The 23,550-nt window shown below is 38.8% G+C and overlaps 1 protein-coding gene across 2 annotated transcripts; it reads right to left on the bottom strand.

The window, feature by feature from the left end:
* WBP4 (WW domain binding protein 4) lies at positions 1 to 23,465 on the bottom strand. Of its 2 annotated transcripts, none has more exons than XM_032150751.2 (10): positions 23,316 to 23,465; positions 22,294 to 22,366; positions 19,959 to 20,021; positions 19,750 to 19,873; positions 14,266 to 14,442; positions 11,446 to 11,492; positions 10,165 to 10,240; positions 7,114 to 7,307; positions 2,262 to 2,425; positions 1 to 364 (listed from the first exon to the last, which is right to left on the bottom strand). In XM_032150751.2, coding segments are annotated over exons 1-10 (1,131 nt in total). In that variant the 5' UTR covers positions 23,318 to 23,465; the 3' UTR covers positions 1 to 153. The 2 variants fall into 2 exon arrangements, with proteins under 2 accessions (XP_032006642.1, XP_058293801.1); XM_058437818.1 differs by lacking the exon at positions 23,316 to 23,465 and adding an exon at positions 22,767 to 22,878.
* Positions 23,466 to 23,550: the final 85 nt, after the last annotated feature.

The raw sequence follows: 23,550 nt of genomic DNA, 5'->3' as shown, positions 1-23,550 counted from the left end.
TTTCACATGAAAAAATATTTATTTTAATTCACATCAAATACATTTAGAATAAATCTAAATTTTTAGCATCAAAATACTTACAAACACAGATAAACTTTGGATGTATAAGTCTCCATTCTGTCCTAAAAGCATATACAAAAAGCTCTCCTGCAACTATTGATCATCACCTCGTTGCCTTAAATTTCTAGATTTTCCATTTTCAGTTCTTCTCTTTTTGAAGACTGGGGCCACTCCATCTGCCATAACTCCAAGAGAAGTGACTGTTTTTTCTTTAAATACCACTTTGGGTTCTCCACCACCATCAGCTTCTGAAGTTGATACATCCTCATTTTCAGTGCTTGGAAGTTCCAAATCTACCTCCTTACTGGAAATAGAGTTAAAATAAAACTCTTATTTGACAGGGTAAGACAAATGTTTTCATATAACCAATGCCCCAAGATCAGCTTTCTAATGACAATACATTAGAAGTTGCTTATTTTGGAGTAGGAACTACTTTAAAATACTGACTTTACAACATTATTTAAGATACTGAGCACTTATTCAGGTGGATAAATGCTGGGAGAAGTTCTATGTATTAATTTATTCCTGTTGCACAAAGGATGCATTATCTAAGAAAACGCTTGGGCTTATATATAAGCAGTACAAGTAAAGGGATAAGGGGGTTGGGTGCGGTGGCTCAAGCTTGTAATCCCAGCACTTTGAGAGGCCGAGGCAGGAGGATCACTTGAGCTCAGGAGTTTCGAGATGCGCCTGGGTAACATGGCGAAACCCCATTGCTACAACAAATACAAAAATTATCTGGGCATGGTGTCATGTGCCTACAGGCCCAGCTACTCGAGAGGTTGATGTGAGAGGATCACTTCAGCCTGGGAGGCAGAGGTTGCAGCGAGTCGAGATCTCATTTTCCTTGTGTAGAAGACTGAATGGAGCTGTATGCTTAGCACTCCTTTTCTAAGAACTAGCCCTTCAACCGTCCACATGATTAATTATAAATAATCAGTTGAATGGTCCTGATATCAGTACCTGATTAAAAACAGCCTATCACAGTACCGTACTCCCTAGATAGTCAACTGGTCTGTGAAAGAGCAAATTAGTCACATCACACCCATCAGTCCCATCTATGAGATTCTGGTACATGGACCAGAAAGATCGTTATGTTTAACTCTAAGTAGCTGACAGCATAAAACCTGTTGAAAAACACACATCATCCTATTTGGAGAATGGAGCTGTGCAGAAGGCAGTCTATTCTGAGGATTTTTTCTTTTTAGGACAGAGTCTTGCTCTGTCTCCCAGGCTGGAGTGAAGTGGTGCCATCATAGCTCACAGCAGCCTCCAACTCCTGGGCTCAAGTGAACCTCCTGCCTTAGCCTCCCAAGGTACTGGGATTATAGGCGTGGGCCACTGCACCCGCCTGGCCAGCAAGGACCTTCTTTGCTATCAGTTTATCATAGGCTGCTTTAAGTTATAAAACTAAATAGCAACACTGAATCCTAAAGAAATGTACTTTGTTGAGTAATACTTGAGTTGCTGCAATATTTGCTTATCTATTTAGTTTTTACTTTTTTTTTTTTTTTTTTTTTTTTTTGAGACAAGGTCCTACTCTGTTGCCCAGGCTGGAGTGTAGTGGTGTGAACATGGCTCACTGCAGTCTCAACCTCCTGGGCTCAAGTGATCCTCCCACCTCAACCTCTCAAGTAGCTGGCAACATGATGTGTGCCACTATTCCCTGCTAAGTTTTGCCATGTTGGCCAGGCTGGTCTCGAACTCCTGACCTCAGCTGATCTGCCTGCCTTGGCCTCCTGAAGTGCTGGGATTACAGGCGTGAGCCACCTCACCCGGCCAAGCTATACTTTTTTTTTTTCTTTTTTGAGATGGAGTCTTGCTCTGCTGCCAGGCTGGAGTCCAGTGGCGCAATCTCAGCTCACTGCAACCCCCACCTCCTAGGTTCAAGCGATTCTCCTGCCCCCACCTCCTGAGTAGCTGGGATCACAGCTACGTGCCACCACACCCAGCTAATTTTTGTATTTTTAGTAGAGATGGGGTTTCACCATGTTGGCCAGGATGGTCTCATTTCTTGACCTCATGATCCACCCACCCCAGCCTCCCAAAGTGCTGGGATTACAGGGGTGAGCCACTGCACCTGGCCTCAAGCTATACTTTTAATAAGCACAGCATCCTTGAAATTACTTACTGCAATTTAGGAAGTAATGGGATGTAAAATCACTTGTAGTAACAGTGGGATTAAAGCTCCAGGTACTTACTGAGACTCAACCTCTTGTTTAATTTCTTGCCATTCTCCATATGGGTTTGATTTCTTAAGAGTTTTCGATTTTTCTTCATTTGAACCTAATGAATTCTGTTTCTGAATACTTTTTTCTTTCTGTGTTTCTGGGTCATTTCCTCCATCATTATTTTTAATTTTTTCCTGAAATGTAAAAGCCAAGAAATAATACCGTTCAAGCAAAACTACCAAGACAAAAATAAAATTTCTTTAAGGCTTTTAAAGGTCTTGTTATAGATTTATAAACAATAATTCACTAACTCAAATTTGCACATAACACAATAAATATACATAGAAGAACTTTACTGCTTGATTAGGTTTTCCATGTCTGAAATGTTGATATACCATGACAAAGGCTTCCTAAATCATCACCTTAATGTCTTAAGTTCTACAATTAAGGACATATAAACAGGGCTCTCTTAACTTCTCTTTTCTGCTTTCTTGCTTTACTTGCATATCCAACAGTGACTCCCTTTATAATTGTGACTGTTGAATTTTTCTAGGAGGTGGCAAGATTATAGGGAGTTTGTCCTTGTTTACCTGTATTTTGTAATTTTTTTCCTTTTCCTATAATTTATCTTTTAAAAAATAACTTAGGGGGCACAAATGCATATTTCTTACATGTATATATTATGTCACAGTGAAGTCTGGGCTTTTAGTGTACCTATCACCTGAACAGTGAACAAACCCAATAGATACATTTTCAACTTACCTCCCTCCCACCCTCCCACCTTTTATGGTCTCCACTGTCTATTAGTCCATTCTGTATGTCCATGTGTGCCCACTGTTTAGCTCCTACTTATAAGTGAGAACATGTAGTATGTGACTTTGAGTTATTTCACTTAGGTTAATGGCCTCCAGTTCCATTCACATAGCTGCAAAAGCTATCATTTCATTTTTTATGGCTGAGTAGTATTCCATGGGGTGTGTGTGTGTGCGTGTGTGTGTGTGTATACCGCATTTTTTTATCCAATCCGCCACTGATGGACACTTAGGTTGATTTACTTTTTGCTATTGTGAACAATGCTGCTACAAACATATGAGTGCAAGTATCTTTTTTGTTTAACGATTTCTTTTCCTTTGGGTAGATACTCACAAGTGGGACTGCTGGATTGAATAACAGTTCTGCTTTTAGTTCTCTGAGAAATGTTTTCTATAAATGTTATACTAACATACACTCTCAGTAACAGTGTGTGTTTCCCTTTCTCTGTATCCTTGCTAGTATCTGTTTTTTTCTTTTTTTTTTTTTTTTGAGACAGAGTCTTGCTCTGTCACCCAGGCTGGAGGGCAGTGGCATGATCTTGGCTTACTGCAACCTCCACCTCCCAGGTTCAAGCAATTCTCCTGGCATGCACCACCATGCCCAGCTAATTTCTTTTGCATTTTCAGTAGAAATGGGGTTTCACCATGTTGGTTAGGCTGGTCTTGAACTCCTGACCTCAAATGATCTGCCAGCCTCAGCTTCCCAAAGTGTTGGGATTACAGGTGTGAGCCACTGCATCCAGCCATTTTCTGACTTTTTAATTACAGCCTTCTGACTGGTATAAGATGGTATCTCCTTGTGATTTTCATTTGCATTTCTCTGACGATCAGTGATGTTGAGCATTATTCATGTGTTTTGGCCACCTGTGTGTCTTTTGAAAAATGCCTGTTCATGTCCTTTTCCCCCTTTTCAATGGAGTTGTTTTTTTCTTGTTGAATCCCTTGCAGAGTCTGGATATTAGTCCTGTGTTGGATGCATAGTTTGCAAATAGTTTTTCCCAATATGTGGGCTATTTACTCTGTTAATTGTTTCTTTTGCTGTGCATAAGTTTTTTAATTAAGTCCCTCCCATTTGTCTATTTTTGTTTTTGTGTTTACTTTTGAAGACTATGTCGTAAATTCTTTGCTTAGGTCAATGACCAGGTGAGTTTTTCTTAGATTTCCTTCTAGGAATTTTTTTTCTTTTTTTTTTTTTCTGAGACAGAGTTTCACTCTTGTTGCCCAGGCTGGAATGCAACAGCACGATCTTAGCTCACTGCAACCTCTGCCTCCTGGGTTCAAGCGTTTCTCCTGCCTCAGCCTCCTCAGTAGCTGGGATTACAGACATGCGCCAGGACGCCCAGCTAATTTTCTATTTTTAGTAGAGATGGGGTTTCTCCATGTTGGTCAGGCTGGTCTTTAACTCTCGACCTCAGGTGATCCGCCCACCTCGGCCTCCCAAAGTGCTGGGATTACAGGTGTGAGCCACCATGCCTGGCCTCCTTCTAGGGTTTTTATAGTTTCAGATCTTTAAACATTTAAGTCTTTAATCCATCTTAACTTTTGTACGTGGTTAGAGGTAGGGGTCCAGTTTCATTCTTCTACATATAGCTGGCCAGTTTTCCCAGGATAATTTATTGAATGGGGTATCCCTTCCCCAGTGTATATTTTTGTTGATTTTGTTGAAGATCAGTTGGTTGTAGGTATGTGGCTTTATTTCTGGGTTCTCTATTCTGTTCCATCAATCTATGTGTCTATCTTTATACCAGTACTGCGCTGTTTTGGTTACAACAGCCTTGGAGTATAGTCTGAGGCCAAGTAATGGGATGCCTCCACCTTTGTTCTTTTTGCTTAGGACTGCTATGGTTATTGAGGCTCTTTTTTGGTTCCACATAAATTTTAGAATTGGCTTTTCTAATTCTGTAAAAAATGAAGTTGGTAATTTGATAGGGATTGTATTGAATCTGTAGATTGGTTTGGCCAGTATGTCATTTTAGTGATATTGATTCTTCCAATCCATAAGCATGTTTTTTCATTTGTGTGTATCATCTATGATTTCTTTAATCAGTGTTTTGTAGTTCACTTTGTAGGGATCTTTCACTTCCTTGGTTAAATGTATTCCTAGATCCCTAGATTTTTTTTTTTGTAGTTATCACAAATGGGATTGAGTTTTTTATTTGGTTCTCAGTTTTATCATTATTATATAGATATAGGTATACAGAAATGCTACTGATTTTTGTACAGCGATTTTGTATCCTGAAACATGACTGAAGTCACTTATCAAATCCAGGTGTTTTGGAGGGGTCTTTAGGGTTTTCTAGATAGTAAGATCATTTAATCAGCAAACAGGGATAGCTTGACTTCCTCTTTTCCAATTTGGATGTCTTTTATTTCTTTCTCTTGCCTGACTGCTCAGGCTAGGACTTCCAATATTATGTTGAAAAGGAGTAGTTAAAGTGAGCATCCTTGCTTTGTTTGATTTCTTAGGGAGAATACTTTCAATGCTTCCCCATTCAGTGTAACATTGGCTGTGTGTTTATCATATATGGCTCTTTTTTTTTTTTTTTTTGAGACAGAGTCTCGGTCTGTCACCCAGCATGGAGTGCAGTGGCACTATCTCAGCTCACTGCAAACTCTGCCTCCCAGGTTCAATCGATTCTCCTGCCTCAGCCTCTCAAAGTGCTGAGATTACAGGCATGAGGCACCGCACTCGGCCTCATATATGGCTTTTAGTATTTTATTATTATGAGGTATGTTCCTTCTGTGCCTAGTTTGCTGAAGGTTTTTATCATGAAAAGATGCTGAATTTTAACAAATGCTTTTTATCTATTGAGCTGATTATATGGTTGTTTTTAATTCTGTTTATGTGGTGAATCACATTTATTGATTTGTACACTTTGAACCATCCTTTCATCCCTGGAATAAAGCATCTCTTTATCATGGTGTATTAATCTTTCTGATGTGCTGCTGGATTCAGTTTGCCAGTATTTTGTTGAAGGTTTTTGCATCTATGTTCAGCAGGGTTATTGGCCTGTATTTTTTTGTTGTTGTTGTTGGAACACATTCCTTTTGATGGAAGAAATTAATCATTTCTATCCTAAGTTGGATACTGGATTACCTAAATCTGGCTGGCTATAATCATTGTGATGGCAACTACAACGAAGGCTTTGCTGCTGCTCCTCTGTAAACTGGACATAACCCTTACTCTAAGTTCCATCAAGATTTGTGAAGTTGGTAGAGAAACTGCAGGCAATAACAAGATCCTAGCTGTAGCCTTAGGTGGGAATTGAACAATGAGAACACACGGACACAGGAAGGGGAACATCACACTCCAGGGACTGTTGTGGGGTAGGGGGAGGAGGGAGGGACAGCATTAGGAGATATACCTAATGCTAAATGACGAGTTAATGGGTGCAGCACACCAACGTGGCACATGTACACATATGTAACAAACCTGCACATTGTGCACATGCACCCTAAAACTTAAAGTATAATAATAAAATAAAAAAAAGTTTCTTCCTATTGCTCCAAAAAAAAGATCCTAGCTGTAGCCTAGGTATGTAGGAACTCTGATTTTCCTACATTTCTCAGGCCAACAATCGCAACCATTGTTCAATGCTAATAATGTGTCTTCTCTGTTTTGACTCATGGGCTCCTGAGTGTTCCCGGTTTCATTTATCCAGTTGCCAAAATATGTCTTAATTTCTACGTTCTATCAGAAGACTTAAGGTCTGTAGAGCTTTACAAAAATTGATGTCAGCTGGGCGTGGTGGCTCACGTCTGTAATCCTAGCACTTTGGGAGGCCGAGGCAAGTAGATCACGAGGTCAGATCAAGACCATCTGGTTATTAACATGGTGAAACCCTGTCTCTACTAACAATGCAAAAAATTAGCCGGGTGTGGTGGCACACGCCTGTAGTCCCAGCTACTCGGGAGGCTGAGGCAGGAGAATCGCTTGAACCTGGGAGGTGGAGGTTGCAGTGAGACAGTGCCACTGTACTCTAGCCTGAGCAACAGAGCAAGACTCCATCTCAAAAAAAAAAAAAAAAAAAAAAAAAAATTGATGTGAAGAGTAAAATTTAAAAACCTACCTTAAACTTTATTTTTGGCTTTTTTGTCTCTGTAGAGACCTCTCCTTCTTCTGCTTCCTGTTCCCCATCAGAATCACTACGAGAATCTGATGATTTGGATTCATTTAGGGTGCCAGGTGAATTTTCATTGACCTTACTAGAAGGCAGATCACTAGTGTGTGGAATGAAATCATCAGGTTTCTCCCATCTGGATTCTGCTCAACACATTTTAAAGTCATGTTATTTAGTTATTAATTCTATTCAGATGTAATTTCAACATAACATTTATCACTTACAATTATTAAATGACAATACTGTATGTATTTCATACTATCTCTTGATCAAGAAGATAAAGAGTTCCCAAACCTCTTGCTCTTGTATCTTTCAGAAATTGCTTTCAAACAGCCTGGATTTACTTGATGTATAAACTATAACTCCAATGGAATGAGAGACCTAAGAACTGGGTGATATTTCTAACGGTTCACAATTTATCTGACACCAATTTCAGGAAACATATTGATAATGAGCAAACAAGAGATTTCCTGAAACTTACTTATCACAGAGATTTCCTTTCCTGGCCCCAGTGTGGTGGCTTATGCTTGTAATTCCAACACTTTGAAAAGGCGAGGTAGGAGGATTGCTTTAACTCAGGAGTTTGAGACCAGCCTGGGCAACATAGCGAGACTCTGTCTCTACAAAAAATTAAAAAGTTAGCAGGCATCATGCCATGTTCCTGCAGTCCCCACTAGTCAGGAGGCTGAGGTGGGAAGACTGCTTGAGTCCAGGAAATAGAGGCTGCAGTGAGTCATGATTGTGCCACTGCACTCCAGACTGGGCGACAGAGCAAGACCTTGTCTCAACTTAAAAAAAGAAAAAATTCCTAAGATTCTCAGGGAGTGAAATTACATTGTGAAGCACTAAGTGAGTATTAAATTCTCATTTTTATATGGTATTTTGGTGGGGGGGGGCAGCAGTGGGAATCTCAACTGACTGAACTCTACTGCCATCCAGTGGTTCATTGGGCTTTTAGTAAAACAATAATATTTCTAATTACCTTGTAATTAATTCCCTATTTTCAACTGGGAGAGTTTTAAGAGTGAAAGGGGCTGCCGTTAATAATTATTCTGGTCCAGGAATAAACCAAAATCATTCAAGGCAAGTCAATATATACAGCACCTTAATTAATTCAGCGTTCTTGGCAGGATTAATGAAAAACATTACTTTTCCTTATCCACATTTCACACAATAGAACTTTCAAGAATTTATTTATTTTATTTTTATTTATTTGGCATGATTTCAGCTCACTGTAACCTCCACCTCCCCAGTTCAAGCGATTCTCCTGCTTCAGCCTCCCAAGTAGCTGGGACCACAGGCAAGCGCCACCACGCCCAGCTAATTTTTGTATTTTTAGTAGAGACGGGATTTCACCATGTTGCCCAGGCTGGTCATGAGCTCCTGACCTCAAGTGATCCGCCTGCCTCAACTTCCCAAAGTTCTGGGACTATAGGTGTGAGCCACCACGCCAGTTCAGGAAGTAATTTATTTAGCACCTACTACGTGCCAAGCACTGTTATTGTAACTTTATGACATATGACATTCACGACCTTACAGAGCAAGTATGTCTATTCTATTTCACTGAAGAGTGACTATAGGCTCAGTAACTTGCCCACAGTCACATCACTGGTAAGTAAAGAAGCTGTGCATTGAACTCAGATCTGTCTAACTCTAAAGCTGTATTATACCACTATACTATTTTATATGTATAAAAATCCCAACCTTCAACTGTACTGGAATATCAACATTGCTATGACTGGGCAGGCTAAATGTCTACTTGGAGGTTAAAAGGGCCTTTTCTTCCTAAAAGATTTAATGCTATGCAATGAGCTAATGATCACAGCAATTAAAAAAAAAAAAAGCCTCTCCTAAAGTTACATTAATGTTATAGCTGTTCTGATAAATTCAACTGCAGTTTATGATGTTAAATTAGATGAAACATTAATTTGAAAGTTTTAGATAACAATTAGTATTTATGCATGCTTCATAAGTATGCAACTGAAACATTGTTAAATTTTCACTTTTACTAATTTGTTAAACACTACTAAATAGCTTCAGTTTTATTTTTTATTTTAATTTGAGACAGTCTTGCTCTGTCGCCCAGACTGGAGTGCAGTGGTGTGATCTTGGCTCACTGCAACCTCTGCCTCCTGGGTCCAAGCGACTCTGTCTCAGCCTCCTGAGTAGCTGGGACTACAGGTGCCCACCACCAAAGCCCGGGTAATTTTTTAGTAGAGAAGGGGTTTCACCATGTTGATCAGGCTGGTCTCGAACTCCTGACCTCAGATGATCCGCCCGCCTTGGCCTTCCAAAGTGCTGGGATTACAGGCGTGAGCCACTGCGCCTGGCCTATTTTTTTTTTTTTGAGACAGAGTTTTGCTCTTGTTGCCCAGGCTGGAGTGCAATGGCATGATCTCCGGTCACTGCAACCTCCGCCTCCCAGGTACAAGATTCTCCTGTCTCAGCCTCTCAAGTAGCTTGGATTATAGGCATGCACCACCACACCCGGCTAATTTGTTTGTATTTAACAGAGACAGGGTTTCACCATGTTAGTCAGGCTGGTCGCTTAACTCCTGACCTCAGGTGATCCACCTGTCTTGGCCTCCCAAAGTGTTGGGATTACAGGCGTGTGCCACTGTGCCCGGCCACAGTTTTATTTTTAAAAAGGAAAAGGCAAGTTGAGTTAGATGATCTCTAAGCTACCTTCCAAGGTAATGACTATATTTCTAAAATAATTATAAAAATAGTAATATCAGAGAAAGCTAAAATGATTCTATTTTTAAGTTTGTGAATGCAATATCAACTGGGAATAACACTGAACAGCACAATATAATACGAATAGAAATCTTTTTGCTTTTCCACTGTATTGTTTTTAAATTACAAAAAATAATTCATGCTTACTACACAAATATGTTTATTGTATACTAAAATTTCCAAGTTCAGATGATTAATCAGCAGGCCAATAAGCAGTTCCAGGTACAATTTTAAACAGTTAAGATAATCAAAGGTAATACTTACCTCCTGTTTCTGTATTATAATAATAGGTAAAACCATCTTCACTTAAACCTTCTACCCAAACAGTCTTCACTGCTGTCTAATAAGAGGAAAAAAACCCAGCATAAACTGAGGATAACCATGATTTTCTATTGAATAACTCAGAGTCAGCCACCCTTGCCTCTCCTCCTGACACCTGGTGATATCATCTCGATCTGCATCCCCACCCAAATCTCATGTAGAATTGTAATCCTCCAAGTTGGAGATGGGGCCTAGTGGGAGGTGACTGTATCACAGGGGTGGTTTCTCATGGTTTCAACACCATCCACCTTTGGTGCTGTTGTCGAAATAGTGAGCAAGCTACCCTGAGATCTGGTCATTGAAAAGTGTGGCACCTCCCCGCTAACCCCCTGCTCCTGGTCTGGCCATGTAAGATGTGACTGTTTCCCCTTGGCCTTCTGCTACGATTGTCCTGAAGCCTCTCCAGAAGAGCTTATGCCACCATGCTTCCTGTATAGCCTGCGTTAACTGTGAGTCAATTAAACCTCTTTTCTTGATAAATTACCTAGTTTCAGAAGTATTTCTTTATAACAATGCAAGAACTGACTATTACACCTGGGTATTAGGGGTGGTAGTACTAATCATGGCCAGGAAGCTTGGTTTTTGCTAATAAAGAACCAACTTTCAAAGAGTGAATGTCTCACCTTTGAAAGCCAGGAACAATTCTTTCCAAATGGACAGGAACATGTGAATGGCAACTGACTGCAAACCAACTAATATTTGCCCTGAATGTATTTTTTGGATAGATATCAGTACTTTTTTTTTTTTTTTTTTGAGATGGAGTCTTACTTTGTTATCCAGGCTGGAGTGCAGTGGTGCGATCTCGGCTCACTGTAACCTCTGTCGCCCCAGGTCCCAGTGATTCCCCTGACTCAGCCTCCTGAGTAGCTGGGATTACAGGCACCTGCCACTACGCCTGGCTAATTTTTTTGCAGTTTTTAGTAGCGATGAGGTTTCACCATCTTGGCCAGGCTGGTCTTTAACTCCTGACCTCGTGATCCACCTGCCTCAGCCTCCCAAAGTGCTGGGATTATAGGCATGAGACACTGTGCCCGGCCAGATATCACTATTTCATCTCCATCCAGCCTTCTAACAAAAGCATTATGGGAAAAAAAAGGACACAGTTTGGGGGTGGAGGGAGTGGAGTATTTGTAAGTAAAGTTGCTTAACAAAACTCTACAAAAACCCAAGAAATGAATCACTTCAAAGAATAAAACAAGAACACTATTAATATGCTTCAGTTACCTTTTTTAAGTTTCCTTGAAATCCTTCAGGTTTCTCCCACTGAGATGCTTAAAGCAAAATATATTGCATTTATAAAATCTTTTTGCTTTAAAAAAATACTTTCCAAAAAATTTGGACAAAATTTACAGTCATTATGTACAAAACACTACAGGTCTACAGTTTAAAACATATTTGAAAAATAAAACAGAACATACATCCCAGTACTGTGCAGAGGATATATCTGAATGCTATGTAACCAAGAAGAAAGAACAGAACAAGGGATTAGAAGTTACTGGAACTTCCACAGGAATTTTAGAGCCAGGCAGGGCTTCTCGTAAAGGTTTCACAGAATTCAGGTTTGATACGTTTCAAAGGCCTTTTGATATCTTGGGGCAAGGGAGAGTGAGAGATAAATTGAATAAGGACTCAGAAGAGGAACAACTAGTATGCAGAAATTAAAAACATGTAACATGGAGAGGAAGAGTATATAAAGTAGGATGCTGAAAAAAAGAAGCAAGCAATAAGCATTGGAAGGGAGAAAAGAAATAATAGTTTGTAAGTAAATTTGAGAAAGACTTCTAATTGCTAGTACATAATCATTTACGGTATCTTCATTGCTAAACTACAATATGCATGTCACTTAAAGCTCAGTGCAAACTCTAATAGATTAATATTTCTACATAGTCCAAAGGTAATTATGATCCTAACGATAATAGTCATTACAGTAAGATTGTTGGCCTGAGGATTTCTTCATGATTAACTCTCTGATCTTATTTCCTACCTTCCTAGCATTCTTAACCTTCTTTTGCTGGCTTTTCTTCTAACCATTCCTTTAATATATGTAACACTCACCTTCTTAACTTCTTGCTCTGTTCTCTCTGCTTATGATCTCATATACATTATCTACATCCCCAGACTCAATTTTGCTCAACTCTACACTGTAACCATCAATTAGCTACCAAAAGTTGTCATAGGAATATTCTTTAGGTACCTCAAATTCAACATATCTAATTCATTATTGTCCCCATTAAACTTATTTTCAGTTCCTTATCTCATATCTAAGTAAATGGCACCATCATTCTCTCAGCCCTCCATAAGACGGCCCCAATCTACCTTCCAGTCTAACTCTACTAAGATGTCTTCAAAGAACTGCATGTTTTACCTCAACCACTATTTCCCAATACTTTCAAACCTTTTTTGGGGTTCATATTGTTCTGTCTGGATTCTGTACCTCTTAATAATCCACTGAAGTCTTCTTTAATCAAAACACTTACAGACTGTCTGCACTGTGCTAGGCACTATGTTAGGCGCTAGGGATACAATGGTGAGTAAGGCATCATTCCTGATGTCCGTATCTTAATTTAGAGATCAGCTCAAAAGTAATTCCTATGATAATCTCTCAAAGCTACATAATCACAACGAATTCAACATTATTATGAGTTCCCACATAATCTTAATTACACTTCCATTACAGCACTTTAAAATTCCTCCTTTTATCAAGCTTATTTGGTGCTAAATTTTTTGACTCTGGAGAGTAAAATGCTACATCAATGTAGAATAAGTGTATTAATTTATTCCAAAATGTATACAGAGTAAAAACCCCAAATACATTTAGTTTTTAGGAAAAACAAAAAGATGTTTTTGATATTGTTACTGTAAAACGACACTGTGTATTTCTTTTTCTTTTTTTTTTTTTTTGAGATAGACTTTTGCTCTTGTTGCCCAGGCAGGAGTGAAATGGCACGATCTCGGCTCACTGCAAACTCCATCTCCCGGGTTCAATCGATTCTCCTGCCTCAGCCTCCCAGGTAGCTGGGATTACAGGCATGAGCCACCTTGCTTGGCTACTTTTTTTTTTTTTTTTGCAGGCAGAGTTTCACTCTGTCGCCCAAGCTGGAGTACAGTGGCCCAATCAACGCTCACCGCGAGCTCCGCCTCCTGGGTTCAGTGGCCCAATCTTGGCTCACTGCAAGCTCTGCCTCCCGGGTTCACGCCATTCTCCTGCCTCAGCCTCCCACGTAGCTGGGACTACAGGTGCCCACCACCACACCCAGCTAATTTTTTGTTTTTTTTTTTTTTTTAGTAGAGATGGGGTTTCACCATGTTAGCCAGGATGGTTTTGATCTCCTGACTTCGTGATCCGCCCATCTCAGCCTTCCAAAGTGCTGGGATTACAGGTGTGAGCCACTGTGCCCGGCCTAATTTTGTATTTTTAGTAGAGACGGGGTTTCACCATGTTGGTCAGGCTGGTCTTGAACTCCTGACCTCAAGTGATCTACCCACCTCAGCCCCTCAAAGTGCTGGGATTACAGGCATGAACCATTGCATCTGGCCATGGCACTGTGTATTTTTCTGTTGGGTATCAGTTTACAGTAAAATACACAATGCCATTTTTCAGTAACGATATCAAACCAATCAAGGCAGCTACAGAAAAAAGAAATCAGTTACCGGCTCCCAGGAGAAAATCTCTCCTGTAAAATATTTTATTTCAAGTACCCTTACAATTTGTGAAGTGGATTTGAAATTCCTTATTTCTATGCAAAATTCTTTATTTCCATGTAGTTTATATTTACAGAAGTTTCTACTGAGAAAATATAAAGCTATAGTTTATTTGTAAGAAAGTCATTATTAAAGGCTTTGACTAAGTATGACACTTAGTCACTATGAGAAGGGTACCTTTTTAAAGGGCACATAGTTTTCTTACCTTTGCGGCAAAAATGAAAAACTGGTCTTTCATTATTTAAAATGCTCCAATATTAGATAAAAATCCTAACATAAAATAAATTGTTCTATTCTACTAGTGACACTGTTCTTTACCAGTTTTATGCCTAAATGACTTACCTCCTGAGATAAGATCATAATAGTAATGGTAACCCTCAGAGGTTATGCCTTCTACCCATCTGCCCTTTGAAGGATCTTTTTTTCTTTTCTTCTTTTCTTTCTTTTCTTTCTGTTGATCTGACGTCGAGGTAGGTGGGATAGTGCTGGTTACTGGTGTTATGCTTGGCTCCAAAATTTCTAAAGAGATGAGAGAAGGGTAAAGCAGCTATAGTAACTACTATTTTTTATTGTTGCTGGCATAAAACATTAATGTTATTCCAATCAAAAACCTGATAAGATTCTTTTGAGAACTTAACACATTATTATAAAGTTCATTTGGAAAAATAAACATGTAAGGGCAAGAAAACCGTAATAAAAAGAAAAAGGAGAATTTAGTTCTAACAGGTATTAAAACTTATTCTAAAACTGTGGGTTAAAAAAACAGCCAGCAGTGTGGAACGGACATAGAAATAGGCAAGCATATAATTGAAACAAAATAGTCCAGATACAGAGCCAACTTCAGGTTGGCTGGTATTTCATATCAGAGGATAAAAGATCATTAAAAAAAGAGGTTTTCAAATTACCTATTGGGTACAATGTTCACTATTCGGGCAATGGGTATACTAAAAGTCCAGATTCCATCACTATGCAATATATGCATATGAGAAATCTGCATTTGTACCCCCTAAATCTATAAAAATAAAAAATAAAAATAAAAATGGAAATAAAGAAAGCATGCTTAAAAAGAAAGTTTTTAGATTAACTGGTTAATTATTTAGGAAAAAAGTAAAGCTGTTCCCCACGCCCTGCTCCCTTCCCCCTTTTTTATTAAATACTAGGTCAAAGATAGTTACAAAAAGAACACAAAGTAAAATAATGTTAAATTTAACTACATAAAAATTAAGATATTCTGTATGACAAAAATAAAAAGAAAAAACATATATAAGACAAATGAAAAAATATTTACAATAAATATGGCAAAGGGTTAATATTCCTAACAAAGATCCTTTACAAATCAAACACTCTAATAGAAAAATGGACAACAATTACAAAGACAATTCAGATAATTAACATTTACTTTTTTTTTCTTATGTCGTCCAGGCTGGAGTGCAGTGGCACAATCAGAGCCCACAGTAGTAGCCTTGAACTCCTCTGCTCAAGCAATCCTCCCACTTTAGCATCCCAAGTAGCTGGGACTACAGGTGCGCACCACCAAGCCCAGTTAATTTTTTATTTTTATATTGTAGTAGAGGTGGGGTCTCACCATCTTGCTAGGTTGGTCTTGAACTCCGGGGCTCAAGCAATCCTCCCACTCTGGCCTCCTAAACTGCTGGGATTACAGGCATGCACCACGGCACCCGGCCAATTAACATTAACTTTTGCTAATATTCAAAGAAATGTTTTGTTGTTGTTTTGCAGAAGATCAATAAGTAGTGAAAAGAATGACCAAATCCAGTATTAGTTTGATAGATCAGGTGTTTACATTGATTTGAAAAAATGGGTAGTTTTGGTGGGGGACAGTGGCTCACGCTTGTAATCCCAGCACTTTGGGAAGTCCAGGCAGGTGGATTGCTTGAGGCCAGGAGTTCCAGATCAGCCTGGGCAACATGGCAAGACCCCATCTCTACCAAAAAATAGCTGGCACTGGTGGTGAGCTGAGGTGGGAGGACCACTGGAGCCCGGGAGGTCGAGGCTACAGTGAGCCATGATTTTGCCACTGCACTCCAAGCAGGTGACAGAGCGAGACCTGTCTTCAAAAAAAAGAGAGAAAAATAGTTTTTATGGCTTTACTTTCCAATGGATTGGCTAGTTAACTCCTAAAATGGGTTAATAAACTTATTTTTGTTCTAATGAAAATGTAAATCAGTCCATTTCTGGAGACAATGTGGTATTAGCTATCAATACAAAATATATTCACACTTTGATACTGTAATGAACTTCCAGAAACTGAACCTTCAGAGAAAAATAAGTGTGAAAAGATACATGCATAAAGATGCTTAATACCATTCAATTAGGAAAAGAGGAAGTCAAATCGTCCCTGTTTGCAGATGACATGATTGTATATCTAGAAAACCCCATCGTCTCAGCCCAAAATCTCCTTAAGCTGATAAGCAACTTCAGCAAAGTCTCAGGATACAAAATCAATGTACAAAAATCACAAGCATTCTTATACACCAATAACAGACAAACGGAGAGCCAAATCATGAGTGAACTACCATTCACAATTGCTTCAAAGAGAATAAAATACCTAGGAATCCAACTTACAAGGGACGTGAAGCACCTCTTCAAGGAGAACTACAAACCACTGCTCAATGAAATAAAAGAGGATACAAACAAATGGAAGAACATTCCATGCTCATGGGTTGGAAGAATCAATATCGTGAAAATGGCCATACTGCCCAAGGTAATTTATAGATTCAATGCCATCCCCATCAAGCTACCAATGACTTTCTTCACAGAATTGGAAAAAACTACTTTAAAGTTCATATGGAACCAAAAAAGAGCCCGCATCACCAAGTCAATCCTAACCCAAAAGAACAAAGTTGGAGGCATCACACTACCTGACTTCAAACTATACTACAAGGCTACAGTAACCAAAACAGCATGGTACTGCTACCAAAATAGAGATATAGATCAATGGAACAGAACAGAGCCCTCAGAAATAACGCCGCATATCTACAACTATCTGATCTTTGACAAACCTGACAAAAACAAGCAATGGGGAAAGGATTCCCTATTTAATAAATGGTGCTGGGAAAACTGGCTAGCCATATGTAGAAAGCTGAAACTGGATCCCTTCCTTACGCCTTATAGAAAAATTAATTCAAGATGGATTAAAGACTTACATGTGAAACCTAAAACCATAAAAACCCTAGAAAAAAACCTAGGCATTACCATTCAGGACATAGGCTTGGGCAAGGACTTCATGTCTAAAACACCAAAAGCAATGGCAACAAAAGCCAAAATTGACAAATGGGATCTAATTAAACTCAAGAGCTTCTGCACAGCAAAAGAAACTACCATCAGAGTGAACAGGCAACCTACAAAATGGGAGAAAATTTTTGCAACCTACTCATCTGACAAAGGGCTAATATCCAGAATCTACAATGAACTCAAACAAATTTACAAGAAAAAAACAAACAACCCCATCAAAAAGTGGGCGAAGGACATGAACAGACACTTCTCAAAAGAAGACATTTATGCAGCCAAAAAACGTATGCAAAAATGCTCATCATCACAGGCCATCAGAGAAATGCAAATCAAAACCACAATGAGATACTACCTCACACCAGTTAGAATGGCCATCATTAAAAAGTCAGGAAACAACAGGTGCTGGAGAGGATGTGGAGAAATAGGAACACTTTTACACTGTTGGAGGGACTGTAAACTAGTTCAACCATTGTGGAAGTCAGTGTGGCGATTCCTCAGGAATCTAGAACTAGAAATACCATTTGACCCAGCCATCCTATTACTGGGTATATACCCAAAGGACTATAAATCATGCTGCTATAAAGACACATGCACACGTATGTTTATTGCAGCACTATTCACAATTGCAAAGACTTGGAACCAACCCAAATGTCCAACAATGATAGACTGGATTAAGAAAATGTGGCACATACACACCATGGAATACTATGCAGCCATAAAAAACGATGAGTTCATGTCCTTTGTAGGGACATGGATGAAACTGGAAATCATCATTCTCAGTAAACTATTGCAAGGACAAAAAACCAAACACCGCATGTTCTCACTCATAGGTGGGAATTGATCAATGAGAACACATGGACACAGGAAGGGGAACATCACACTCCGGGGACTGTTGTGGGGTAGGGGGAGGGGGGAGGGATAGCATCAGGAGATACACCTAACGCTAAATGACGAGTTCATGGGTGCAGCACACCAACATGGCACATGGATACATATTTAACAAACCTGCACATTGTGCACATGTACCCTAAAACTTAAAGTACGATAATAAAAACAAACAAACAAACAAACAAAAAGATGCTTAATGCCACACTCTTTATGACAAGGAAAAACGCTAAGCAACCTAAATGTTAACCAGGAAAAGATTAAATAAATTATAGTACAGAGACAAAACAACAGTGGCTACCATTTATTCACCATTTGTTACGTGTGGTCACATAATAAGCAATTTATACCATAATGTTACTTAGTTTTAATAAAAATCTAAAATCATAACTAGCAAGAGGAAATTCTGTTTGACTCCAAAGTCTGCTTCTACCATATAAAAATGATATATTTCCCTAATTATTTAAAAGAAAAGATACATTTGATATATCACTGAGGGAAAAAATAAAACAACCGGCAAATAGACCACAGCACAAAACATGTAATTTAAAAAAAGATCTAAAGAAGAGGTCTGCAAAAAATCTTAACAGTGGGTCTTTAAAAACTCTTTTCTTTGTATTGCACTGTTGTATGTTTAAAGGAATATATATATCCTATTTGGAAAAACAAGGCTATGGTAATATTTAATAGGAAAAATCCATTTAAATATAAAATGGTAAAATTTATTTGCTCAAAGGGCAGCATAATGGAACGTCTCAATGCATATAATTGATAATAGTTGGACTCTCATCTACTCCTAATTCTCCAGGAATGCCTAAATCCTTTTTCCTTTCAAAATGAACATATGGCTTTATCCTCAAGGAACCAAACAACTTTCCCACCTTTTAATTACCAATGTCCAGGATAACAAAGTCTGGCTACAACTGTTCTTATTTAATGAACACAATGCCAATGAACTTAACTGGTACTTCTGCTTAAAACTTTAATTGAAAGCTGTTTTTATTAGAGGAATACCATCACATGTTGATGACTGCAACCACTACGTAAAATCAACAACTGAGATCTGCTATATGCCTGGCTTAAGGAAAATGGATTTGATATGGGAGAATTATTCACAAAACCTTCCCAGTTTAAAGCCTAAATTCAATGACAAGATAGATGCAGTCTAGTTAAATAAGGTCTTTCATCTGGAACTTCCTTCTAGTAGTAAATATGTGTCTTCTAATAGTAAAATCTGCTAATTGTCCACAAAAGGCTAATTCACTACATATTCACCCATATAAATATACAAGACTCATAATTTTAACCATATGGACACAGTGAATTGCAATAATAATGCAAGGCCTATTTTCAAATGCATAGTGTCTTTTAGCTAAATAACTACAATACCTAAAAAACTCAAAGTGTCTCTGAAATGAACCACTTACCCAGGATAGAGCTAGGATTAGGTGACCACAAAAGTAGTATGGCTGCTATGAATGAAGGTGTTAAAAGATAAAACATTAAAAGTACAACAAAAGGGCATGAGCAAACTTCCATAGTCTAAACAGGGCTATGATGGATGCATAATAAAAGCACTGAGTATACTGAGTTTATAACCTCTTTATGGAAACAATCAAAGCTGACTTAGCATGACCTCTGATGTTACTTTTAAAACATGCTGGCTGCTTTTTTTTTTTTTTTTTTTACCTGACTCTAAGCCAAGCCTTTTCAAATCCTCTTGGTATGCTTTCAGGGCAGCTGCCTCCATTGCAGCAAACTCCTTTGATGCCTTTTCTTCTTCCTTTGCCTTATCCAGGCTTTTCTGTTTTATCTATGTAAGACATACATAACAGTGAAAGTGAGATAAAGGACTGACATTTGCATAGAAAAATTAGCAAATAAACAATCTAAGTTACCTCACTGATCCTTTTTGCCACATTTTCCTTATGATTCTTTCCTCTTTCATGAAATTCAACACTCTTGAAAATGAAAAGAGAAAATACAAAAGAAAACTACATAAACATCATAAAATTCATAGTAAACAATTTTCTCATAAACATGAGAAAATTAAAATTAAAATAAATGGCAGAAGAGATGAAAACATTAATTTAATGCAAATTGGCCCTTTTAATCAAATGATGCTAGGGAACTACATTGTTTATTATTATGTCCTCTGACTAGGTTTCCTTTGGTTCTTAAAATAAATCACGATGACCTTATTAATGGAGAAAAATACAAGGTACCCTTGATGACTAATCTACTGACTATGATTGTAATGAGGACTCAAACATGACATGAAGCCACAAGACTGGGGAAAAAAATCTTAAACAACTTTCAACATCAAAAGCCTTTAGAATTTTATTGCTCTATTTGTCACAAGGAGGGACATTGAGAACAATGATTTTATTGCTTTATTCCTCAAAATTAGGAGAAAAGTATATATTTTAAGATTCTTCGTAAATTATAAGCAAATACTTTTATACAATGTGGTAATGGTTCAAAATGTACAACTTCTATGGAGGATAATTTGGCAATATCTATCAAGACTACAAATACATTTACCTTTTGACACAGCAATTTCATTTCTGGTAATTTATTCTATAGATATACCTGCACATGTACAAAATCATGATATATACAAGCTTACTGACTGCAGCACTGTTTGCAATAACAATACGGTATCCATCTCTAAGGGACTGACTGGTTAAACTATGGTACATTCTCACAGGCTACTGTAACAGAGAAAAAGAAGCTCTTTATGTATGGATACAAAGGGAGCTCCAGTTACATACTGTTCAATTTTTTAAAACTATAGTGCAGAATAATATATACATGGAATAAGAACTTGTGTCTACATGCATGTAGAAACAATGGAAGGATAGGCAAGAAAATGAAAAAAAAAATGATAGCCTATGGGGAGTGATGGCAACTGGATGACTGGGGACAGGGGCGGGTGAGTGAGCGCGATTATCTATTTAAACAATCAGAAATACTCCCTAAATTACAAGTTTCTAGTTAAATGCAGTAAGAAATTCCTGGCAAGCTCTGCAAAATAAGTTCTGTCAATCAAATCTTATATCATGCATTAACTGAACTATTCTAAAATACTACCATGAATTCATCTTTAAAGTGTGACTTTGTAAAGCAGATAATCCTGTTTTTCATATATTGCGTTTCCTAAAGTTGATTACACTACACAAAGAATACAATATTAAAGGATCACTCAAAATTAAATTAATTTTGTTTCTAATTAAAGGTTAAGTCAATGTGTTATTACCAATTCAAGAAGACGAAGACAGACTACACTGGAAGGGATTACTTACTCTAGATAACTCACAAAATTCATTTTACAGCCTAGGTACCTCCAAGAAAGAGACTTTAAGTGATCTGTGTGGTTTTAAAAATTCATGGTATTTATTTATAAGGATAGCCTAGGTAAAATAGTGAAGAACTTTAGCAACTATCCAAAAAGACCAAAACATCAAAAAAAAATCCAAATCCTAAATACTTTGCAGGTAACAAGAAATAAATATCTACAGAAGAAATCCACAGCATTGTTAAAATACGAGACTACTATTCTTTGTGCATCCAACTTTGCCAAGTAAAAAGGATATCAACATAAAATATATTTAACAGATACCCTAGTGTTTATGTGGTATGTACATAGTATTTCGACATGCAAGAGGGGAGAAAAATCAGTGGTGTGCATTTTGCTTTACATCTTCAACACTGGATCTCAACTATGAGATAGACTAACAACATACCTAACGGAGTTGTTACTTTGTTTCATGAGAAAGGAAATAATGGTGTTCTTTCAAATTTAAGCATCTAAAGATACACAGCTCTGCATTAAATACACTTGATTATTTCTAGAGCAGAAAATATACAAGAAAAACTAAAAATATTGCTTTTATTTTTTCAGGGCTTTCCACAATTCTTTGTGTATGACAGTATTATGAACACCACCATTATAATATAGGTGCTTCATAACATGAATGAGATGACCTACTCATTGCCCATTTCCCAAAAGGCCACAGAGAAATAATTTCACTTAATATATAATCAAAGTTAGGCTGATGAAAAGAAGGCTCACAGCTTTCATAGGGGACTGAGAAGACAGAAATCTTCTGATGTTTTGAAAATGCAAGAGCAATGTACATAAAAGTGCTTTGTAAACTGAGGTTACATCAAAAAGGAGCACTTCATTCAACACAATTATTATTAGAATCTCTAACAGCGGAATTATCATACAGGCCTATTGTCTGCTATCCAGCACTTGCAGTAATCACAGAATTTCTTTGGCTGTGACTTCCAGTAGTCCGCCCTGAGAAAGAGAGAAAACAAGGCTAAGCTCATGTAAAACTTAAAAAAGGTTAAATTCTGCATGCTTTACATTTTTTAAAGTTTGAAATATATGCCCCTGCTACTGAATCTTGTCTTGTTATATACAGTCGTTTTATTATTTATCTGGTTGGAGCAGTCAATTGAAATTCTGTTGCCAGCAGAGTAGGAAAAGTCTGTATCTGATTCATTACAAAACTCCCTTCAATAAAATGGCTTTCAAAAATTCCTCACTCGTTATCGTCATCGTTATGAAAAACTAAGGAACATCTTAGAGAACATTTATCCTTTCTGGCTTTGAGGGAGGTTGGTGTAATGGAGACCTGAGGAAACTCATAAAGTTTGCCTTAAATCAAGTTATTCCCACCAAAAGAACAACGTACAAGACTACTGCGGGGGAAAACTGTAGTTCCTCCGAGACTATCAGTTAAAACAAACTGTTCTTGAGCCTCAAGGCAAGAGAGAACTGGAAAAGCCGAGGGACTTCACAAACGGCCGACCAAAAAAAAAACCATTACGCTATCCAGGGCTGGCCGCTTCCAGTGGGCGGGGGAGGCCGCAGCCCAGCCCTAGTTTCACAATACCCTAGGGTTCAGGGGCTTCGGAGCCCAAAGGGGCGCGTGCGACCCCCGACAGCGTCGTGGAGAGAGCACTGCGTCGCTTCACCCGCGGTCGTCCAACCCGCCCCCTGAACCGGACGCCGGCCTCCCCCTAGACCCCGTGCCCCATAGCCCAGGGCGTTCGGCGGGGTAACATTTCTACCCCGCCTTGAGAACCGGCCCTGCAGGTCTGGGGCCGGTCCCGAGTGAGTTAAGAACGCGTCCGTCACGCCCCCGGCCGAAGGGCGGGAGGAGAGGAGGGGAAGACCTGGGCGAGAAAGGGCCGCCCAGAGAAACAACACCTCGTTGTTCAGCGCCTGAGACCCAACTCACATGACTGCGCCAGCCGCTCTGCAAGTCGTCCAGGGTTCCACTCAGACTCGTGCTTTCCCAGCGGGACGAGTCGGGCTCTTCCTGCCGCCCAAGGCCCACCCAAACCTCCCTCCGACCCGGACGCCTTACTCAGTCCCTGGGAGCAGCGTTCCGCTGTTCCCAACTACGGGTGCCCAGACGACCCAATCCGCGTTCGAAATCGCCTCCTTTCCCCTCCCCCTACAGGGGCGGTACT

The sequence above is a fragment of the Hylobates moloch genome, unplaced genomic scaffold (assembly GCF_009828535.3).
Source record: "Hylobates moloch isolate HMO894 unplaced genomic scaffold, HMol_V3 SCAFFOLD_4, whole genome shotgun sequence".
Lineage (NCBI taxonomy): Eukaryota > Metazoa > Chordata > Mammalia > Primates > Hylobatidae > Hylobates > Hylobates moloch.
This window is presented reverse-complemented; position numbering and strand designations above follow the sequence as displayed.